Source organism: Sinohyriopsis cumingii, chromosome 6 (assembly GCF_028554795.1).
Source record: "Sinohyriopsis cumingii isolate HCF-2022 chromosome 6, ASM2855479v2, whole genome shotgun sequence".
Lineage (NCBI taxonomy): Eukaryota > Metazoa > Mollusca > Bivalvia > Unionida > Unionidae > Sinohyriopsis > Sinohyriopsis cumingii.
The window spans coordinates 34,036,100-34,055,132 of record NC_142966.1 but is presented as its reverse complement, the minus strand read 5'-3'; the positions used below and the strand labels follow the sequence as shown (position 1 = coordinate 34,055,132).

General features: G+C 35.7%; 1 protein-coding gene across 2 annotated transcripts in view; it reads right to left on the bottom strand.

Moving 5' to 3' along the window:
* Positions 1 to 19,033, bottom strand: part of LOC149796696 (uncharacterized) — a 94,366-nt gene that overhangs the window by 31,460 nt on the left and 43,873 nt on the right. For both annotated transcript variants that reach the window (XM_089961321.1, XM_089961322.1), the window contains exons 2-4: positions 5,495 to 5,725; positions 4,810 to 5,004; positions 1,016 to 1,156 (exon numbers count right to left, since the gene is read on the bottom strand). In XM_089961321.1, coding sequence (XP_089817447.1) covers positions 1,016 to 1,156; positions 4,810 to 5,004; positions 5,495 to 5,725 — 567 coding nt within the window. The remainder of the gene's footprint in view (positions 1 to 1,015; positions 1,157 to 4,809; positions 5,005 to 5,494; positions 5,726 to 19,033) is intronic.

Sequence of the window (19,033 nt, the reverse complement as noted above, 5' to 3'; positions counted from 1 at the left end):
ATATATATATATATATATATATATATATATATATATATATATATATATATATATATATATATATATATATATATATATATATACATATATATATATGAGTGTGTGTATGAGTGTGTGTTCCTTTATCACATTAAAACAGAATAATTTTCACACCAGATAGTTCTTCTGGAAAAGAATACATCTGTCATAAATGGTTTGGAGCATAGTCTGAGTTTTAACAGGGCAAATAATTAGAGCCTTTTACATTAATTTCAGGTGTAATCATAGTCTATGATACAGGATGTGGTTTTCTGTCTTTCGTAACTTCTGGCAACCATGATCAATTCGCATGTTCTTGCATGCATTAGATTGGTGTGGGGTTTTTTTTTGCCTCATCAAATAAACGATATACTTCCTGTAGTTCATTTTAAATATAATCAAGTTATACAATGACACATTATAGATGAAATTATTTGATTTATTAAGGCACGAAATGGTCTTTTCAATACTTCATTTGCATATAACTTTACGGATCAATGAAATCGTTGTTGTTACCATACCACAGTATAAAATTCCTAAAATGTTGTATCATTCAATGGTTTTTGTCAAAGATGACGTGCACAGCTTAAAATAGTTCCATTTACTCGCGTCTTCTTCCCACTATTTTATTAAGTACATTCACTATAAACTGAGCTACCTTTAAATAGTTTTTCGGGTACATTTTCTTCTAAGAACCAATAAGACTGAATTCCTTTAAACATTTTCATCTAAGTACCAACAAGGCAGAGCTCCTTTAAGCACCTTTTGGCTTGTAATTAAAAAATGCAATAAAACTGTTCACTAATCAGTTTGAGGAGAAATCTATTTTACAATAAAGACGTAAAAATGTTTGATATTTATTTTTCTTGATATTTATTTTTCACCAAAATTATCTTAAAAGTAGGTTCCCCATATTATGTTCTTTCAATATACTAGAATGAAGTAATAACCGGTAGTTAGAAATAACTTAGGAAAGCTTTAGTTAAATAAGACATACCCTCTTTACACGTTATACCACTCCATCCTCTCTCACATCCCTGTACACAATGTCCGGTGGTACTATTACAACTATCGTTGCCGTTAAGACAGTGCCCACAAATGCCATTGCATCCATCGCCAAATGTTCCTTTCTGACACTCTAAGAAAAAAGTTTTTCTATCACAAGTATTTCAAGGTTTACATATATCGAGTTATGTGTACCAATACGTGACCAAATGGTAATAATCAACTGCCTGTCCAATGATATAACACCATTCATCTGATGTACCTCTCCGGAAACAGGCTCTTAAAATTTCTGTTATAGCATTATAATCAAGAAAAAGATTTTGTATCGATGTCGGGTTCAAGGACCATATATATCTATATGAAGACCTGTATATATATATATATATATATATATATATATATATATATATATATATATATATATATATATATATATATATATATATATATATATATATATATATATATATATATATATATATATATATATATATATATATATGTATATATATGTGTGTGTTCCTTTATCACATTCTAACAGAATAATTTTCACACCAGATAGTTGTCAAAAGTTGTTTTAATCTAACCAAATTTTGAACAATGATTTAATAAAGCTTGTAATAACAATTCCAATAGATATAAAACTATAATCAGTTCTTTCGAAAAAGAATGCAGCTGTCATAAATGGTGTGGAGCGTAGTGTAGGTTATGTACCTCTCCTTATCGTGCTTTATAATTACCATCGAACTGCACTTTTTTAATAGCGCAAATAATTAGAGCCTTTTACATTAATTTCAGGTGTAATCATTGTCAATGATACAGGTATGTGTTTTCTGTCTTTTGTAACTTCTGGCAACCATGATCAATTCTCATGTTCTTGCATGCATTAGATTGGTGGTTTTTTTTGCCTCATCAAATAAACGATATACTTCCTGTAATTCATTTTAAATATAATCAAGTTAAACAATGACACATTATAGATGACATTATTTGATTTATTAAGGCCTGAAATGGTGTTTTCAATGCTTCATTTGTATCTAACTTTATGGATCAATGAAATCGTTTTTGTTACCATACCAAAGTATATAATTCCTAAAATGTCGTATCATTCAATAGTTTGTGTCAAATATGGCGTGCATTGCTTAAAATGATTCCATTTATTCGCGTCTTCTTTCCACGATTATATTAAGAACATTCACTTTAAATTGAGCTACTTTTAAATAGTGATTCGGGTACATTTTATTCTACGAACCACAAAGGCTGAATTCCTTTAAACATTTTCATCTAAGTACCACCAAGGTTATAGCATCATAATGAAGACAAATGATGTTGTATCGAGTTAGGTTTCAAATACCATATACATTTGTATGCAGACCTGAATTTGATTCGATATCTAGCTCTCTCTGTCTCTCTCTTTATATATATATATTTATATATATATATATATATATATATATATATATATATATATATATATATATATATATATATATATGGGAGGTGTCTGTGTGTGTGTGTGGGTGTGAATATCATGAGACTTCATCTTGTAATAAGTAAATACAAAATATAATTCGAGTCGAAAAATGTTTGCGTTGAGAACGGTGTAGTTTCCATGTTCGCAGCTTTCGTTGCAATATTTAGTTTTATTTTAAGTTGTTGATGCCTTTGATGTTTTGTAACTTTTTGTAGCACCATGAAATGCATCATTAAAACAGTTTGATGAGACATACAAGAACATATCCGATGGAGACTAAATGAAAGATCAGAATGCAAAGTATATACTGGTACTTAGAAATCTGTCTTTTAATCAAAATCTATGATAAATCAACAAAAATCTTCTCCCATTCCCCCACACTAAGCTCTACTACCCTATGTGATCCTAACATAAAACAGCGAATATTGCAGTTTAAAAAAAGTAATGCATTTCTATTATTTTCTCAATATGGAATGTTCGATGCGTACGTTTATTTATCTTTTCATAGCTATAGGATTATTCACTTTGTAAAAGGATGAGTATAATATATCTCTACACTGTCTCCTTCCTGTCACTCCTACTTGTGTACATAATTGAATGTAAAATTACTAGGTGTATGTTTTTGCAGTTGTTTTTGCTTTGCTTGTAAGGTTGTTCAGAGTGAACCCGATAAATCTCTTTCGTGATGTGTGTCTCTCACTAACAGGCGCACATACACAATTTCACTTGAAACATATGGCTAGAAATTGATATCATTGCCCAATTTTTTTTCTAACCTCTTCAGTAGAGATTGCAAGCCGTCCATTAAACGCTAAATTCAAATTCTTACTTTGTGAATTTACGGTTATGTGTTGTCACTTTCAAAGTTAAATCCTTCATCGACCCCGTATGTCAATGTCTTATCATCATAACGAGAAGAAATATCTGAAGACAAGTGCACAAATGCCAATTGTATGTTTCAGAAAGTACACGACACTTTGAAATTACATTTTACAAGTGCAGAATATATGATACTGTAATTGTCAAAAAAAATTTGTATAAAGTCTGATCAACATAAACGAGATCTTATTAGATCTAATTATGCTCCTCGTGAATAAAATATCCGAGTTCTGGCAAGGAAATTTGTAATAAATATTTTTAACTATGGAAGGATAGTCTATATTTATCAAGAATTTGTAGTACATGGACTTTTAACCCTAAAGGGAATTTAACAATTTTAACATATTTTCAAGCTGAAATACTGTGACATGTTCCATTAATTTACTCTCGAGGATGAGGTATTTATCAAGGTCCTTTCTAAATCAAGTCAACAATAATCAGCTTGCATCATTGCTTTTTAACACGTCCTTTAAAACAGATGATACATTGAAATTCTTTTGATACCTCGATGTATAAATGATTTCCATCTGAAGTCACCTCAGATAGAACAAAAGTCCAAAAAGTACTATTTTTCCCTCATAAATAAAACATGAGAACTTTCAAAATGAAGTGAAGAGTGATATTGGCACAACTTTTGTGTTCGAAACATTTTTGGCACGGCTTGTTTGCAAATTGATTGAAGGTTTCCGCTGAAATGGCTCACATCTACAGCAAGTGAAAATATTTATAAATAGGGACTTAAAACACGAATAATTCATTAATTAATTCCCTGGAATCCATTCATTATCAGAGTTTCCGACGGTATCGAGATATAAGTCGAGAGTTCTTTTTGTAAACTACTCATGAAATTACTAAGAGATCATTGACTGTATTATCGCATTACTTTTGAATGATTGTGTACTCGTTCGGAATCATTTTGTATTGCATTAGTGTGGTACATCAGAACAATTGCGACTATTGTAAATTATTGAACTATTCTTTAATGTTGGACTTGTGATAAGACACTTAGGATTATTTGGGATGGTAGAGGAATACATAACTTGTTCATTTTATTTAAAGTACTGGTTTTTCTTATTCCTATTTCTTAATTTTGACCTAGAGTTGTAGCAATGTTACGGGCATCAATGTTTGGCAAACATTTTACACTGAACTGTACCTTCAATGTGTATGACTGCTAAGATTTGTGGTTTCACCTTTGAACAAAAGCCGAAGTTTTAATAACATGTAGCGTTTATATACTCTACATGTATTTTGAGTGAAGCTAGACCCAGAAGATAGAGAAAGTGGTAAATCACATCCGCGTTGAATAAATGACATTTTCATTGAAATAGATTATTCGAACAACGATGAGCTGAATACAAAGCATTAAATGTATTGTCCTTCCATTATCAATAAAGATATAATTTTGTACATATATATGACAGTACACTTACCACCATCGACCACAACCTCACAAATAACAAGAATGTTATTGTTTTGTCGTATCACTGATACAAACCGGGCTAAAGAATCATGAACTCTAAATGTATGTCGAGTGTTGATTGGCTGTACTTCTATTAACGGTTGATTCGCAGTCCATGGCTTCGTAGCATTGCCGATGAATACATTAAAACCGGAAAGTTGATCATCTAAAGTAGAAATTGTCCTTTTAGAATAATTATTCATATGTTTTTCAATGTATATGGTTATTTTAACATATATAAACATAGACAACGTTGAGTTATATGCGAATGTTTCGTTTAATGACATTTTCTCACTGCTTTTACATATATATGATATAGGTCTTTGAGACGGTGGAATCCTGTATGAGACAAGCAACATGCATTCCTTTGTCTGCAAAAAGAGTGTATATATATTACTTCACTGTTTGTTATCTTCATTTATTATGATTTAAATATGATTATTGATACATACACATTGACAAAGATGTTTTGCAATTATGCTATCACATATTCAATAGAACAAATGAGGGTATGTAAAACTACGAAATGAATGTCGGTACTTTTCTTACGTTCGACTTAGTTTTAGGGCTTAATATTATGTTTGCTGAAGCTTTGTAAAAATAGTCATTTAGACGAGAGAAGATGTATATGTATTCTAATAATGAAGAAAACTTACTACCATCACTTCTTTCATAAACCATGATGGTCTTTACAATAATCAGGACGCCAATATCCACCTCCCATGTGTGGTTGTCCCAACGAAGTTCTGTTGAAGAACAGGTCCTGGATGAAACAGGATCTCTTCCATCTGTATTACCATCTACAGCCTTATCAGCCGTCCAGATGAAATTGTTGTAAGTCAATGTTGACGACTGATAAGCAGATTTATTCACAGCGAAATTGAAACCTAAAACAAACAACATAACTAGTTATTCTTACAGTTGAAGAGAAAATGCATACATATATAAATATACACACATACACACATACATACATACATACACACATACATACATACAGACATACATATATACATACATACATACACACATACATACATACATACATACATACATACATACATACATACATACATACATACATACATACATACATACATATATACACACATACATATATACACACACAGACAGACGTAAGTACGAACGTACATACATACCTGCATACATACACACACACGTACGCACGTAAGTACATACATACATACATACATACATACATACATACATACATACTATTACAACTTGATGGAATTAAAATAAGTAATGGAAAAAATGGGAAAATGCAAGTTTTGTAAAATTCGAAAACAACTTTTTTCCCTGGAATACAAACTGAAAAAGTAAAACTAGATCATACTGTATTGAGAAATAAATCCCATATAATCATGGAATGTATAAAACAAGTCCTAATATTTAAAGTTCTGAATACACTTTAATGATATTCGAAAATAAATCTTAAGCTTGGAATGTTTTATGTGCCAGTGGTGGCCTGTGTCTTAGTGATGTACCACCAGTCTTTTGTAAATTGAGATATTGCAATCCCTGAATATATCCTTATTTAAATTTCACTATGAATCCAAATCACTCTTTCCAAGAATGTTATTTTGTGTCACTTTGTTTTCCCAAAAAGGGTCAATAGAATTAAATAATTTGAATAAATAAATTCCGACCCAAATTAAAAACTGGGCACAATAATAATCTGACTGATTCTGCTCAGATTTTAAAATACGCATATTTTTTTATTCTCTCCAAAAAACAAGATTATCTAGTCTTCTTCATGACCTCAGGTCAAAAATGGCATTTTCTCCAAAATAACTATTACCTAAAGAAATTTTCATTCTGGAAGGTTCCAATTGTTTACAAGATAGAATCCTTGTTATAATTAGAAAGTATGATAATTACACAGAACGGTCTTTTTTATTTGTGTTACGTTTACAATCACATTGTTCGACGTGATTTGTGTCTTTGTCTTGTTCTTATTATATTTTGTTGTTTTGTTTCCTTCAAATTATCATTCCGGTTGACGCCATAGCAAAAAATCTCTTTAAAAGTTAGTATTCTGTATCCAGTATAAATGTTTCTTAGATTTTATTGGTATTTTATAGATATTAACTGCTCTTGTATCGTTGTCAAAATGAGCAAATTGATTTTGAACTTGTATATATAAACGAAACTACGCAAGGAACCATTTGTCTTGCATACAATCATTAATGAACATACGATATAAGGTAAGCTTAAAATCAAGATTTCCTTGTCAGTTAAAAGACATGAAAGACAGCTAAGTGAGATTATATAGAGTTAACCAGTTCTTTGATAAATAAAATCCAAGCTTTCATTCAGTCAAACAGGAAAACGTCATTCGAAACAAAGCGTTTCTGAAGGTAACGTTTCCCTAAACAAGAAATGCACATCTTACTCTGAGAGGTGGATAGCCTACATAAATGTCACCGGAACATGAACATTTATTAATGGCTGTCACTTCTATTTATTGACAACTAAATCTTCATTTCAATTCGGCTGGATCCGTGGTACTAATATATGCACACTTATCAACATGTGGTTATAGATTCATTATTATGTGGGTATCATGACGTCGCCAAATAGATTTTGGAAATGTAGCGCAAGTTACAAGCTCGGACAATTGAAGTTATCGTCATATAATAAGGACACGTTTCTACAGCCAAATACCTTTATACAAACAGTCGAAAGTAATGACTTCGATTATTATTTTTCACGCCAGGCAGAATGAGGCTCCGCCATAGTTTTACAATTAATAATACAAGCATGTATTTGAATTACATAACAGGAAGACCTTGTCTTGCCATATCATCCTGCGTAGGCGCAACATACACATGCACTTCCAGCTAATTATTTATTTTACTAGCAGAAATGGCAAATACTTTTATTAGAAAAAATATAGATTTAAAGTTTACAAGTTTGATCTTCAAAAATCACAAGCTCACCTGTTTCGACTCCAACAACATGATTAGTAGTCTTAGACAAATCCGCTTTGGTGGCACGTTAGGTTAAATTCACATCAGCACGGTGTAGTCGAGTTGACATAAACTGGGATCAATAATTAACAAGAGGTGTTCTTAGGCATGCAGTCCAACGTGTGTCAGAGGCATGTTGATAAATCCAGATAAACTATGCCAGTTTCACGTCTACGTGGCACCATCTATGTAAGTTAAGGTTACATACAAACGACATCAAACAGTTTGATTTTGCCATCGCAAGTAAATTAAGATTAGTCAACGGATTAGTCAACGACAGGGCCTTCTGCCACCTCTTAATCGAAGACCTCTGCCCGATGATATTCGACGACTCATGCCCTAAATTCAAAGGTTTCTACCTTTTAATACGGCTGCGAGACAATATGCGTCCATCCAACGCCTTTTCAAGTCCACTCCTGATGCAGTTCAGACTGCTTCTAAATCTGCCGATTTTGCAACCTCCAGAGCGGCTATTGCCAACAATGCTGGAATCGCTGCAGGGAATGGAACAATTCCACTTCACCGTTGTTTTGCATTTGTATTGCCTCAGACGTGGAAAACGTTAATATCTCTGAGATTTATTGTGCTTGGCCAAGATTAAGCTGAGTTGTGCTTGTGTCCGCCTCACAGGACATTTCCAGATAATTTTGCCTGAGGAAGGTTCAGTGTGACCCCACAATTGTTTCTGATTGCTTTTTGTTTTCACAAATTGATTTTCACTAAGGTCGACTTTTACTTCCTGATAGGACAATATTATCTAAATGCGTAATAGGTTTAACTATGAATTCTACGAATTACAGCACGTGCATCTAAGATCCGCATTCGACCACTAGCACACTCCAAAAACAGTGTTTTGTCCGTTATTATAACAGCATAGCATCTGTAATTATCACCACGGGTATCTACAAGTGTATGAAAATATATGTCAATGGCAGACTGTCTGGACAATTGCAAGTGTTAAAGTAAACATGAATAACTCGGGTACAACCTACGAATGTTTTGTTGGGAAATTAGCAGACAAGTGTTTTGATGCTGGTCCATATGCGACAACAGATTGTGATATGAACATATGAACATGCAATACGAGGAGTGGCTACTGCATATTAAAGCCGAACATTTCAGAAGTTTTTTGATGGCCGTTTAACAGTAACGAAACTTTTGTCACTCCTAAGGTATCACATATCATATTACTATGTTATTGACTAGTTTATTTACATTTGGAAACGCCCCAAACACATGCTATGGTGCATGAAGACCATGTTTAATACTTATTTGCAACGGAAACGTTTCGCATCGGTGGTATGTGCGTCTCCGGTATGTGCGTAAAATGAGAACGTTGATGTGGTTTAGGACTGTATAATCGATAACATATGTGATTCTGTAGAATGTGATGGGGATAACACAGGCATCTGTAACCATAACCATTATAATACAATGCTATCACGTCCACATCCGATACCTCAAACTACTTTGTTAGAGTTGCTTTTATGAAGCATAGTTAATGTGTGTTTTGCTCCAAATATAACTTTGCGAATATTTCTAGACGACCAAAAGATAACACTGAGGGGAGTTGCGTGCGAAAATGTAATTGAATTACAAATGAGATGTGATTGACGCTGTGAAAATCCAAGGTTCAAATTTGGACTTGAATCAAGGACTGTGGCTGTTTGAGCAGCAAGGTTTGGCTCTAAAATATAGGACTAACAAGAGCTGATGTGTACCGTGTATGAACTGTATTATTTGTTACATTCTTGACAAACAGCATTGCTGGACCGGCGGTTCTAGTGTAATCATCGCAGTCTCAGGCGAATTCGGTATTGATGTGCTAGCAAGAACTTAAATTGTTTTAATCGTTGTTCTTCTTTGGTTACAGTGATTGACTGAGGTAATTTTGCTGCGATTGTTGTGCGTCAATGGATGAGGTGCAAATATTTCCATATAATCTGCTCATAACCCATCACCTTCTTCAGTACTCTTCTTCACATACTAATTATATGCCTGTAAAAAATAAGCCCACTAATCATCTTTAGCTTGTTTCCTTCCAGAATATTTGCCTCGATATCGTTTTAGGCCATGCATAATTTATCTTTAATCATTTTGTTATCATTTACTTTTCCCAGTCTGGAGGTCTATGAAGAGCGACACGCATAGCATTTATAAAATCACCTCACGAGTTTCTCCGTTAAAGAAATGAGGTTGGGTTTTAAACGGCGATTTGTTTAATAGAGTAGCAGGTATGGTATTTTCGCAATTGCCTCTATAACGTCTTCAACCAGTTTAGGCATGCATTTGGCGATCATTCCAGGGGATTCTCTAATTTTATCAACATCTTCTTTGGCCTTTTCAATCGCTCCTAGCAAACGTGTGATGACTTCTGAAATTGCACTAGTGGTTAGTTTGATATTCCTTTACACGTTTGGCCATATTACGAACTGCAACATAAGCCGATGGTGTAATCACGTACAACCGATCCTGGCTAACCATCGTACAACCATATTCATCAACAGTTGCGTTTTTCCTTGTCCAACAGGGCCAACGATTAGTGCACGACCTGAATATGGAAAGTCCTTTTGCACGGTTTTAGTGTTTCTTTCAGTGTCGAAAAAGTCTGGGAATCGTTATTGCGTGAAAACATTGAACAATAATACAGCATTTATAAATATGATCATTTCTTTAAGCTGTGCATGATTTCGCGCCAAAACACGTACCACAAATCGAACTCGCGTTCAAAGACGTAATGTACGAACAACGATTAGTGGAACTTGTGCTAGATGTGGAGCAAAAACGTTCATGTTCACCTGAAAATCCGCAAACACGTTTTGAAAAAGATGAGATTGCGTTAGCATTTAGAAAGTAACCAGGGACACCATGCGGTAAAAATCCGGATGAAGAACATCTTTCTGGATACAGGTACTGTGAGCAGGATACAGTGCTTACTCTACAAATAACCAAAGTCTACTGAAGCACCTATCAACCGTGCTGATGGTGCGTGTTACCGATATGACCTTGCTTATGAAGCATTAAACGATGTATGTAAATGTCATTGCGCCAACGTGGATCTCATCCATGACTTAAATGCTATTAATCCAGCATGGCGGGAAAATAAATCGCAAGAATGGTCGTCAAAGAAGGCATATTAAAACCAAGATTGCATTAAGTTGTGGAAGAGAATGTGCACTCATTAACAATAATCATACCAACAAAAATAAACAAACAAACAAAGAAAGAAGCCTGATGTTATCTAAAAGATTATATAATCCGTGTGGGATTCTGGAGAGATGCAGCCACGTTTGAACAGTTCGCCAGTGCAGCCAAGATCGTGGGAATGTCCGAGGATAGTTGGCCAGACAAGCGCTTTGGCAAATTTATTTACCATCACCCAAGAACGATTTCACGTGTTTGGATCGATATATAGGTAAGGCGCTAACCATTGTCGATGTTGTTAGCATGTATAACGAAGCGGAGCCGTTGACAACAACAGATTCTGCAAGTGTCTCATATACGCTTGAGCGGATTTAATCGCGCTCTTGCTCAACGGTTATTCAGTCATCAGTATAAATTATAAATGAGGCCAGAGCGATCCCAGGATTAGATAGCACCAGTACCATTGATCAAAACAGCATTGAAAAACTAAGGCATACGACTAGATTAAAAAACGCCACTGCGATTTGGCAGAAAAGACATTACTGTTTCTTTCACAATCATTGAGCCACCAACATAACAATCACTCGGAGATCGATATTTGTTTGCACCTGGTGATTTAGATGGTGGACACCAACGTCACACAACAGTCACGCTATTATCCGTGGACTAATCACAATTTTGAAACGGACTGATACTCTAAAGCAATCAATACATTTCTTAGTGTTGCCATCATCTCCTAGCGGACCAAACACTCTCAATCTAGCATTTATGCAAAAGGAATTGCAGGTGATTTCAGTGAATACGGAACTGCCACCACGATTTGATTTGACGCGGTAACCAGTATCAATTGTAAGTTGGTTCACAGCAACACGGTGGTCAAACGCGAAAGAAGTGATTACATCTATGGATTTATTTGTCTTATTACACTGTCTGACGCGGACGAAAATACTTAGAGCTTGCAAACGTTAAACACATAGCATATAGTTTTACTGATATTATGGAGGTTATTTAAAATTAATTAAGAAAAGGTGTATTGTGAGCGGGCAAATTTATGTCGACCTTTGAAAAGCACATTAGTTTCGGCCAGAGAACAATTAATTAGATTTATGGGGACAGGCGTTTGTTAACTCGCTATAGTGCAATCATTTCTAATGTCTGGTCGGTAAAGGTAGAGATTTCTTAATTAAGCTTTCGTTTATCTAACAGCCAGACATGCTGTAGGGACAGGGCCAACTTCGATTTCATAGTGGAACTGTCAAACTTCAAAAATTCCAGAAACCGTTAGTCGAAAACCTGGAACTGCAAGCTGACAGCAATTTTGGCTCCTAGACAAAAGGCAATAAACATATTTAATTCTCATTGGTTAAGCTAAATAGTGGGCGTGTTTCCCACACAAAATTCCCTAGTTTTAAATGTCGCCTCATCGAAAAACCTGATTAGTCTAAGATTTGCTGCAAGTGTAACTGTACAAGGGACTTTGAGAGTAAATTTGGAAGAAATTCTCCCGTAACAAAATTGTGAAAGGGAACGGATGTCTGAAAGGTCGACAGACACAATACTTTGGTGGTAGAAGCAAGTAACGCTTGAAGGCAGAAAGGGTGAAAATAATTCTTTAGACGTATTCTGAGACGTATCCTCGGATGTACATACGCACTGACGTATCCAAATATATGTATATCTAACTGCTTACATATCCACCTACCCACAAAACGTTTGAGGGCCGAAGGGAGGCAAAACAGTAGGAAGGTTGGAGAGAAAAAGAGAAAGGAAGGAAAAGAAAATGAGAAAGGACAGAGAACAGCTACAGTGAAATTAGAGTGAACTATAGCTAATCAAATTATGCAATTGTACAAGGCATCGACTTCGATTGTTCACTGGATAGTATGATGAAAAAATTATATTAGTAAACAGATCGGCTATTTTAATAAATATATTTGAGTTTGAAATTTCGGTGAAAGATTAATTCCAAAAGGAACTGTATCTACCTAATGTATTGTATTATCACCATAGTTTATGTAATTGATTAAATTTTGATTTTTATGTACGGGGCTCGAGTCATTCTGTTCTTTATATCTGCTCAGATCTCCATTTATTCCACCTATAAGTTTATGCGATCCGAGGAATAACACCGGAGGCGATCATCTCCTAGATAACGAGAACCGAATAAATCGGACACCTTGAAAGAAAGTACAATCCGCCAATCAACGCACACACTTTATAAAGAGGGGGTCGTTACAAAGTGGGGCCTTGTCCGGAATCAGAACATTTTTATTCTAGTAAGGAGTCTGAGCAGATATACAATATAATAAGTATCTAAACATTGATAATTTTCTAAACATTGATAATTTCCATAGTACTTGTCAAGAAATAAAGATCTGAGTGAATCGAATCATTGACTGCTTATTTTTTATATTTTGTGCATGCTATTTTTCTTGCCATTTCTTTTCATATTGTTATGAAAATATTGTAAGAAATTGAGGCACATACCTTGTTGTTAGGTTGTATTCTAAAGTTGTGAAGTAAAGTGAAGAATTACCTTTGTAATCTCTTGGTACAAGACATATTTAGGCCAACCACGCAGTAGTAATTACGCCTTGTTAGTGTGTATGCCTTACACTTAATTTGTGGACGAAATTTCAGTTGTGTACTGCCCGTTATTATTGTTCATGAGGGAATAGTCTGGATTAATTGAGTAGCCCATACAAGGGCAGTAAAACTTAAGTATAGGAAAAGGACTTAATTCTGATATCACTGTACAGGTAGACCAGGATGGCGACATACATACAATTAGTTAGAGAATTTAAATCAGTTGGTTAGGACGAGTTATCTAACGAACTGGACCACTTAGCTAAATTTGTTGAGTGAAGACAACTAATATCCAAAATAAAAACCCTGTACCATGGTGGACTAAACAGTGCACTATGGCACATAAAGACAAAAGAAAATGGCCTTAAATAAATATAAACGCACCAAAATTTGTATCTACTTCTCGCAATATAAAGATAAAGAAAAAGCACTAAAACAGACTATAAAAACTACTAAAATTAGTCTATGGCAAACCTTTTGTTCTAAACTGAGACTAAAATCAAACTCAAAACAAATATGGGACAAGACAAAAGCCATAACAGGGAAAGTAACTATCTCAGCCCCAAAAATTGGAATGGAAATCCTGCCAATAACACAGTAGTTAAAGAAATCCAGCACAGGGTATACAACATAGGAAGATGGGCGGAAAATGGGGTTTCAAAATATCTCATGAAAAAACTGTAGCAATGATATTCACCCCCAAACGAAATAAAAACCTAGCCTATCCAAACTTCCATATACAAAATCAAATACGTAACAGTAGTAAAATTCCTAAGAATGTTCTTTGACAACCACCTCACATGGAAACAGCACATTGAACAACTCACCCAGAATTGTAACAAAGATCTCAATTTACTCAAGAACATCACAGGGACTGACTGGGGATCCAACCAGAAAACACTCCTCATGATATATAAAACCCTAAATATATCAAAACTGGATTACGGTTGCCAAGCATATAACTCGGCTAAGCAACCTGTACTACAAAAACTTGACACTATCCAGAGAAACGCCATACTATTATGCACAGGAACACACCCCTCAACATCATTAGAAGAACTACAAACACTAACAGGAGAACTACCTTTAAAATTACGTAGGCAAGAACTGCTCCTCCAATACTCCATTCGATTAGATACCCACCCATACAACCATCCCACCAAATTAGCTATAAATAAGTGTAAAGCTGTCTTCAAGCCTAAAATCATACCCATCACACAAAGTGGCAAAGTAATCCTTGAACTAAGAGAAAAGATACCTCTACTAAATATAAAAAAAACAATACAGACCAGAACAAATCACCATGGTTACAAAAATCACCAAGGATTGACATTGAAGCTACCAAATTAGGCAATAAAGAAGGACAAAAACACATACTAAAACCTGTACTGGTAAACGAAATCAACCAAAACTACCCGGACTTTGTTAAAATATATACCGATGGATCAAAAACAAACAACTCAAAAGGAACAGCAGCAGCGATAGTCATCACTGAATTCAATATACAAACGGGATCCAGATTACCTGACTATTGCTCCATTTACACCACTGAATTCTGAGCTATACTTGAATCACTACAATGGATCAAAGACAACCAAATACCTAAAGCAGTCATTATAAGCGATTCCCTAAGCGTTATCAAATCGATCCAAAATCACAATACACACTCTAGGGAACAATTTCTCGACAGAGCATGCCAATTAATTAACGATATCACCACAGCACATCAATTAGTCGAGCTCATGTGGATACCATTGCACGTTGGAATCTCTGGCAACGAAACAGCATACAAAGTTGCAAAAACCAAACGAGGAGATAAAATCTCTATCAAGCTTAACTATAGCTCTACAGAAGCAATAAGCTTCGCACATATATAGACCAAAGAGGGCAAGATTATTGGAACTCCTCCACAAAAGGTAAAAAGCACCATGAAACCCCCAAAAAAGTAGATAGGAACATAGTGTTACCTAAGGGTACCTCTTTAGAATAGAAAACCATAAACAAGATAATAACTGGGAAAACTAAACTAGCAAGCAGTTTTGGAAGGTTTATAGCACTCAAACCAGCAACCATTAACTGCTTAACTGCCACACCACCCAAGATCTACACCACGTATTCAATATAAACCCAAAATGACAACCCGCTCGGAAAGTATTTATCAAAAACCAAAAATAAATTGGATCACCACACACATAATCAGAGTTACTTATGGACTCTAATACAAATAAACAATCAGCATATAAAAATATAAATCAATTTATAGACTCAGCAGGACTTAGGAACAAAATATAATTAATATCCCCACAAAACCAAAAGACCCAGTAACTAGCTAAATAAATTTAGAAGCCACCAAATAAAAACCCATAGCATTTCATTCAATTTTATAAAAGTATTAATAAACAATTCACTTACGAAGTACCTATAAAAAACTAAGGAAACCGCAAAATCGGATGTCCTAGATTTCCTAAACGAAACGAGTGTAATCAGCTAGGATTCAGGTCCTAGATGTCTTTAACGAGCCGTGTAATCGGCTAGGGCTCCATTCTGTTGCTAAATAAAGTATAAATAACATTCAATCTCTAAAAACATTAATTAATAAATAACTTAAAGAGGTAATATCTAAAAACTTATAAAAAACATAACGTAGGAAACACACCTAAACACCTCGACTAGTAATATCATTGTGACCTTGAAAATCTCTCTTCATACGTGATTTCTAGTAAGAACCTCTATAAACAGCAAAGAACATCCCCCCTCCTTTTAGAAATTTTTGAAGAAAAAAAATCGAAAAAAGTAAAATCGCAAGAAACACCAGGCAAATGCAACAAGAAACCAGCGATGTAAAGCAAGCAGGACCTTTCCCGAGCTCTCCTTCCCACTAATGACCGTCAACCATTCAACTGTAAGGGACCTTTATGGACCCACAGATTGAGGCCAAACTATCAGGGTTCCTTAAATCCATAAATACCTGTAGGTGGTGGCATCATCCCCTTCCCCACGAACAACTAGCAGTCTTCAGTGGAGTCAGCAAAACGTGGCACATGCACAATTGTGCGCACGCCACTATAATTAAACTCAACAACAACAACGACTACCCAGTATCAACCACAGTGCAATGGTCTGGTGGTGCGTTTCAATGCAACATTGAAACACGCTTTCAAGAAGACCTGTGAAGATCGTTCCAGGGATTTGGATCGATACCTTCCCGCAATACTTTTGAGTATCGAGGGGTACCAAGGCTAGATTGGGTTTTTCGCCTTTTGAATTAGTCTATGGGACGACAGTCAGGGGACCCATGGCTCAATAAAAGCAATTAATAACGGATGGACAAACATCCGAGGAAGTGCGGACAACATACCAGCATGTTGTTTATCTCCGCAACAAGTTGGTGGAGGTATTTAAATTGGCTCAGAAGAATCTCTCAGACGCATGTGGGCGTCAAGCCAAATACAACAATTAAAAGACGAAGGAACGTCACTTCTAGGTGGGGACAAGGTGTTGTTGTTGCTACCAATAGAGCTCAGCAAACCTCAAGTCTCAAAGAAGGGACCATTCGTGGTAACCGAGAAAAAGGGTGGGCAGAACTACCGTATCCGGGAAGGAGACAAGAAGAAGATGTACCACGTAAATGTCCTGAAACCATACCGTGAAAGAGAGACACCCACATAGTTCGTGGCTTCTACGGCTTTAACTGATGAACTAGACGCCAACGGAGGAGAGGCGGAAGTACTCATAGTTGTCCTTTGACGAGGGAAGAAACATACGTCGACGTTGTCCTTGACGGGACGTTAACGAATGAGCTGGCGAGACGGAGTTGGGGGACTTCACCCTGAAGTTACTGAATGAGAGGCCAGAGAAGTTGAAACCATATCCGCTACCCTATGCGAAATTAGAAACTGTCCGAAATGAAATTCAAACTATGATAGGCCTGGGAGTTATATAATCATCTGAGTCGGCGTATAGCTCTCCTGTTGCGTTTTTGCAGAAGAAAGACAGTACACACATATTTCGCGTCGATTACTGGAAGTTGAACAGGATCACGGAATTCCAAGTAAAACTTTTAACTGACCTTGAGTCCATATTAGCCGGGGTTACCAACGAGAAGTATGTTTCGAAAATCGATCTGTCCAGGGTATACTGGAAAATTTCAGTTCGAAGTGAGGATAGATCAAAAGTGGCTTTCGCATCTCCAGATGGGACCTACCAGTGGACAGTCAAGCTATTCGGGGTCCAGAATGCGCCGAGTGTCTTCAGGCGTATGATGAGAAAAATACTTGAACCGTTAAGGGGAATGGAGTTTCAAATTTCATGGACGATTTACTCTTAGCGACAGCTACATGGGGTGATCATATCATTTGCTGAAAATTTTTTGGAGCGACTTCGACAAACGGGACTGACCGCACAACCATCTAAGTGCCATACAGGGTTTAGGAAACTAGCCTACCTAGGTCATACCTTCAGCGAAGACACGTTAAACCCAGATAGTTCAAAGGTCGACCAACTTAGGGACGCAGTACGACCGACAAGTAAGCCGGACGTTCGATCTTTCTTGGGACTGGCAGGGTATTATTGTCGAAATCTTGCTAACTTCAGTGCTATTGCTAGTCCATTGACTGACTTGACTCGGAAAATAAGCTCCTTTGAAAGTAATAAGGACAGACGCACGTGAACAACCATTTCAGACGTTAAAGGACACACTGACGTCATACGCAGTAGCGAAATTGTCTGATGTGACACGAGATTTTGTCTTACGTACTGACGTTTGTGATAGAGGTTTAGGGGCACTGGTATTACAAGAGCAAGGCGGAAACCTATTCCGAGTTGCATATAGTAGCCGGAAATCGTCAACTGCAGAACGCAGTTATTCAGTCTCTGAGAAAGAATGCTTGGCAATTATCTTTGGGATATCTAAATTCCAACTTTACCTGTATGGACGAAAATTTATTTTAGAAACTAACCACCAACCACTCGCCTATTTAGCTAAGTTAACTAAAGGACGATTAATGAGATGGTCATTATTTTTGCAACAGTACCAAGTCCAGGTATATTATATTAAGGGCAACGAGAATGTAGGGACTGACTGCTTAAGCTGACTAGGGACTTCTGAGGTGAAGGGTTCATCTGAAGACGTGTAAACGAATAAGAGTAGATCTCCAAAATTAACAGTAACCACAGGATAAAAAGACTTACGCTATACCGAATGATCTGCAAATTTATTCAGCAGTTAATAAAATTGAATATAACATCTAGGTTTCATGGCATCTACTGTAGGGTTGCTCTAACAAGTAACAATAACTTGGTCCACTGTTCCGTTTTGTTATTTAAAGTTTTCAATGTGTTTTCGGCAAAAAGTAAAATGTTCATAAGGATCAATTTTCGACAGTCATAAAGATAAACATGGAGACAAGTTGTCCTAGATAACAAAACTAGAACGTTGTTGTCTATGAGTATTGACGGATAGTAGATATTCAA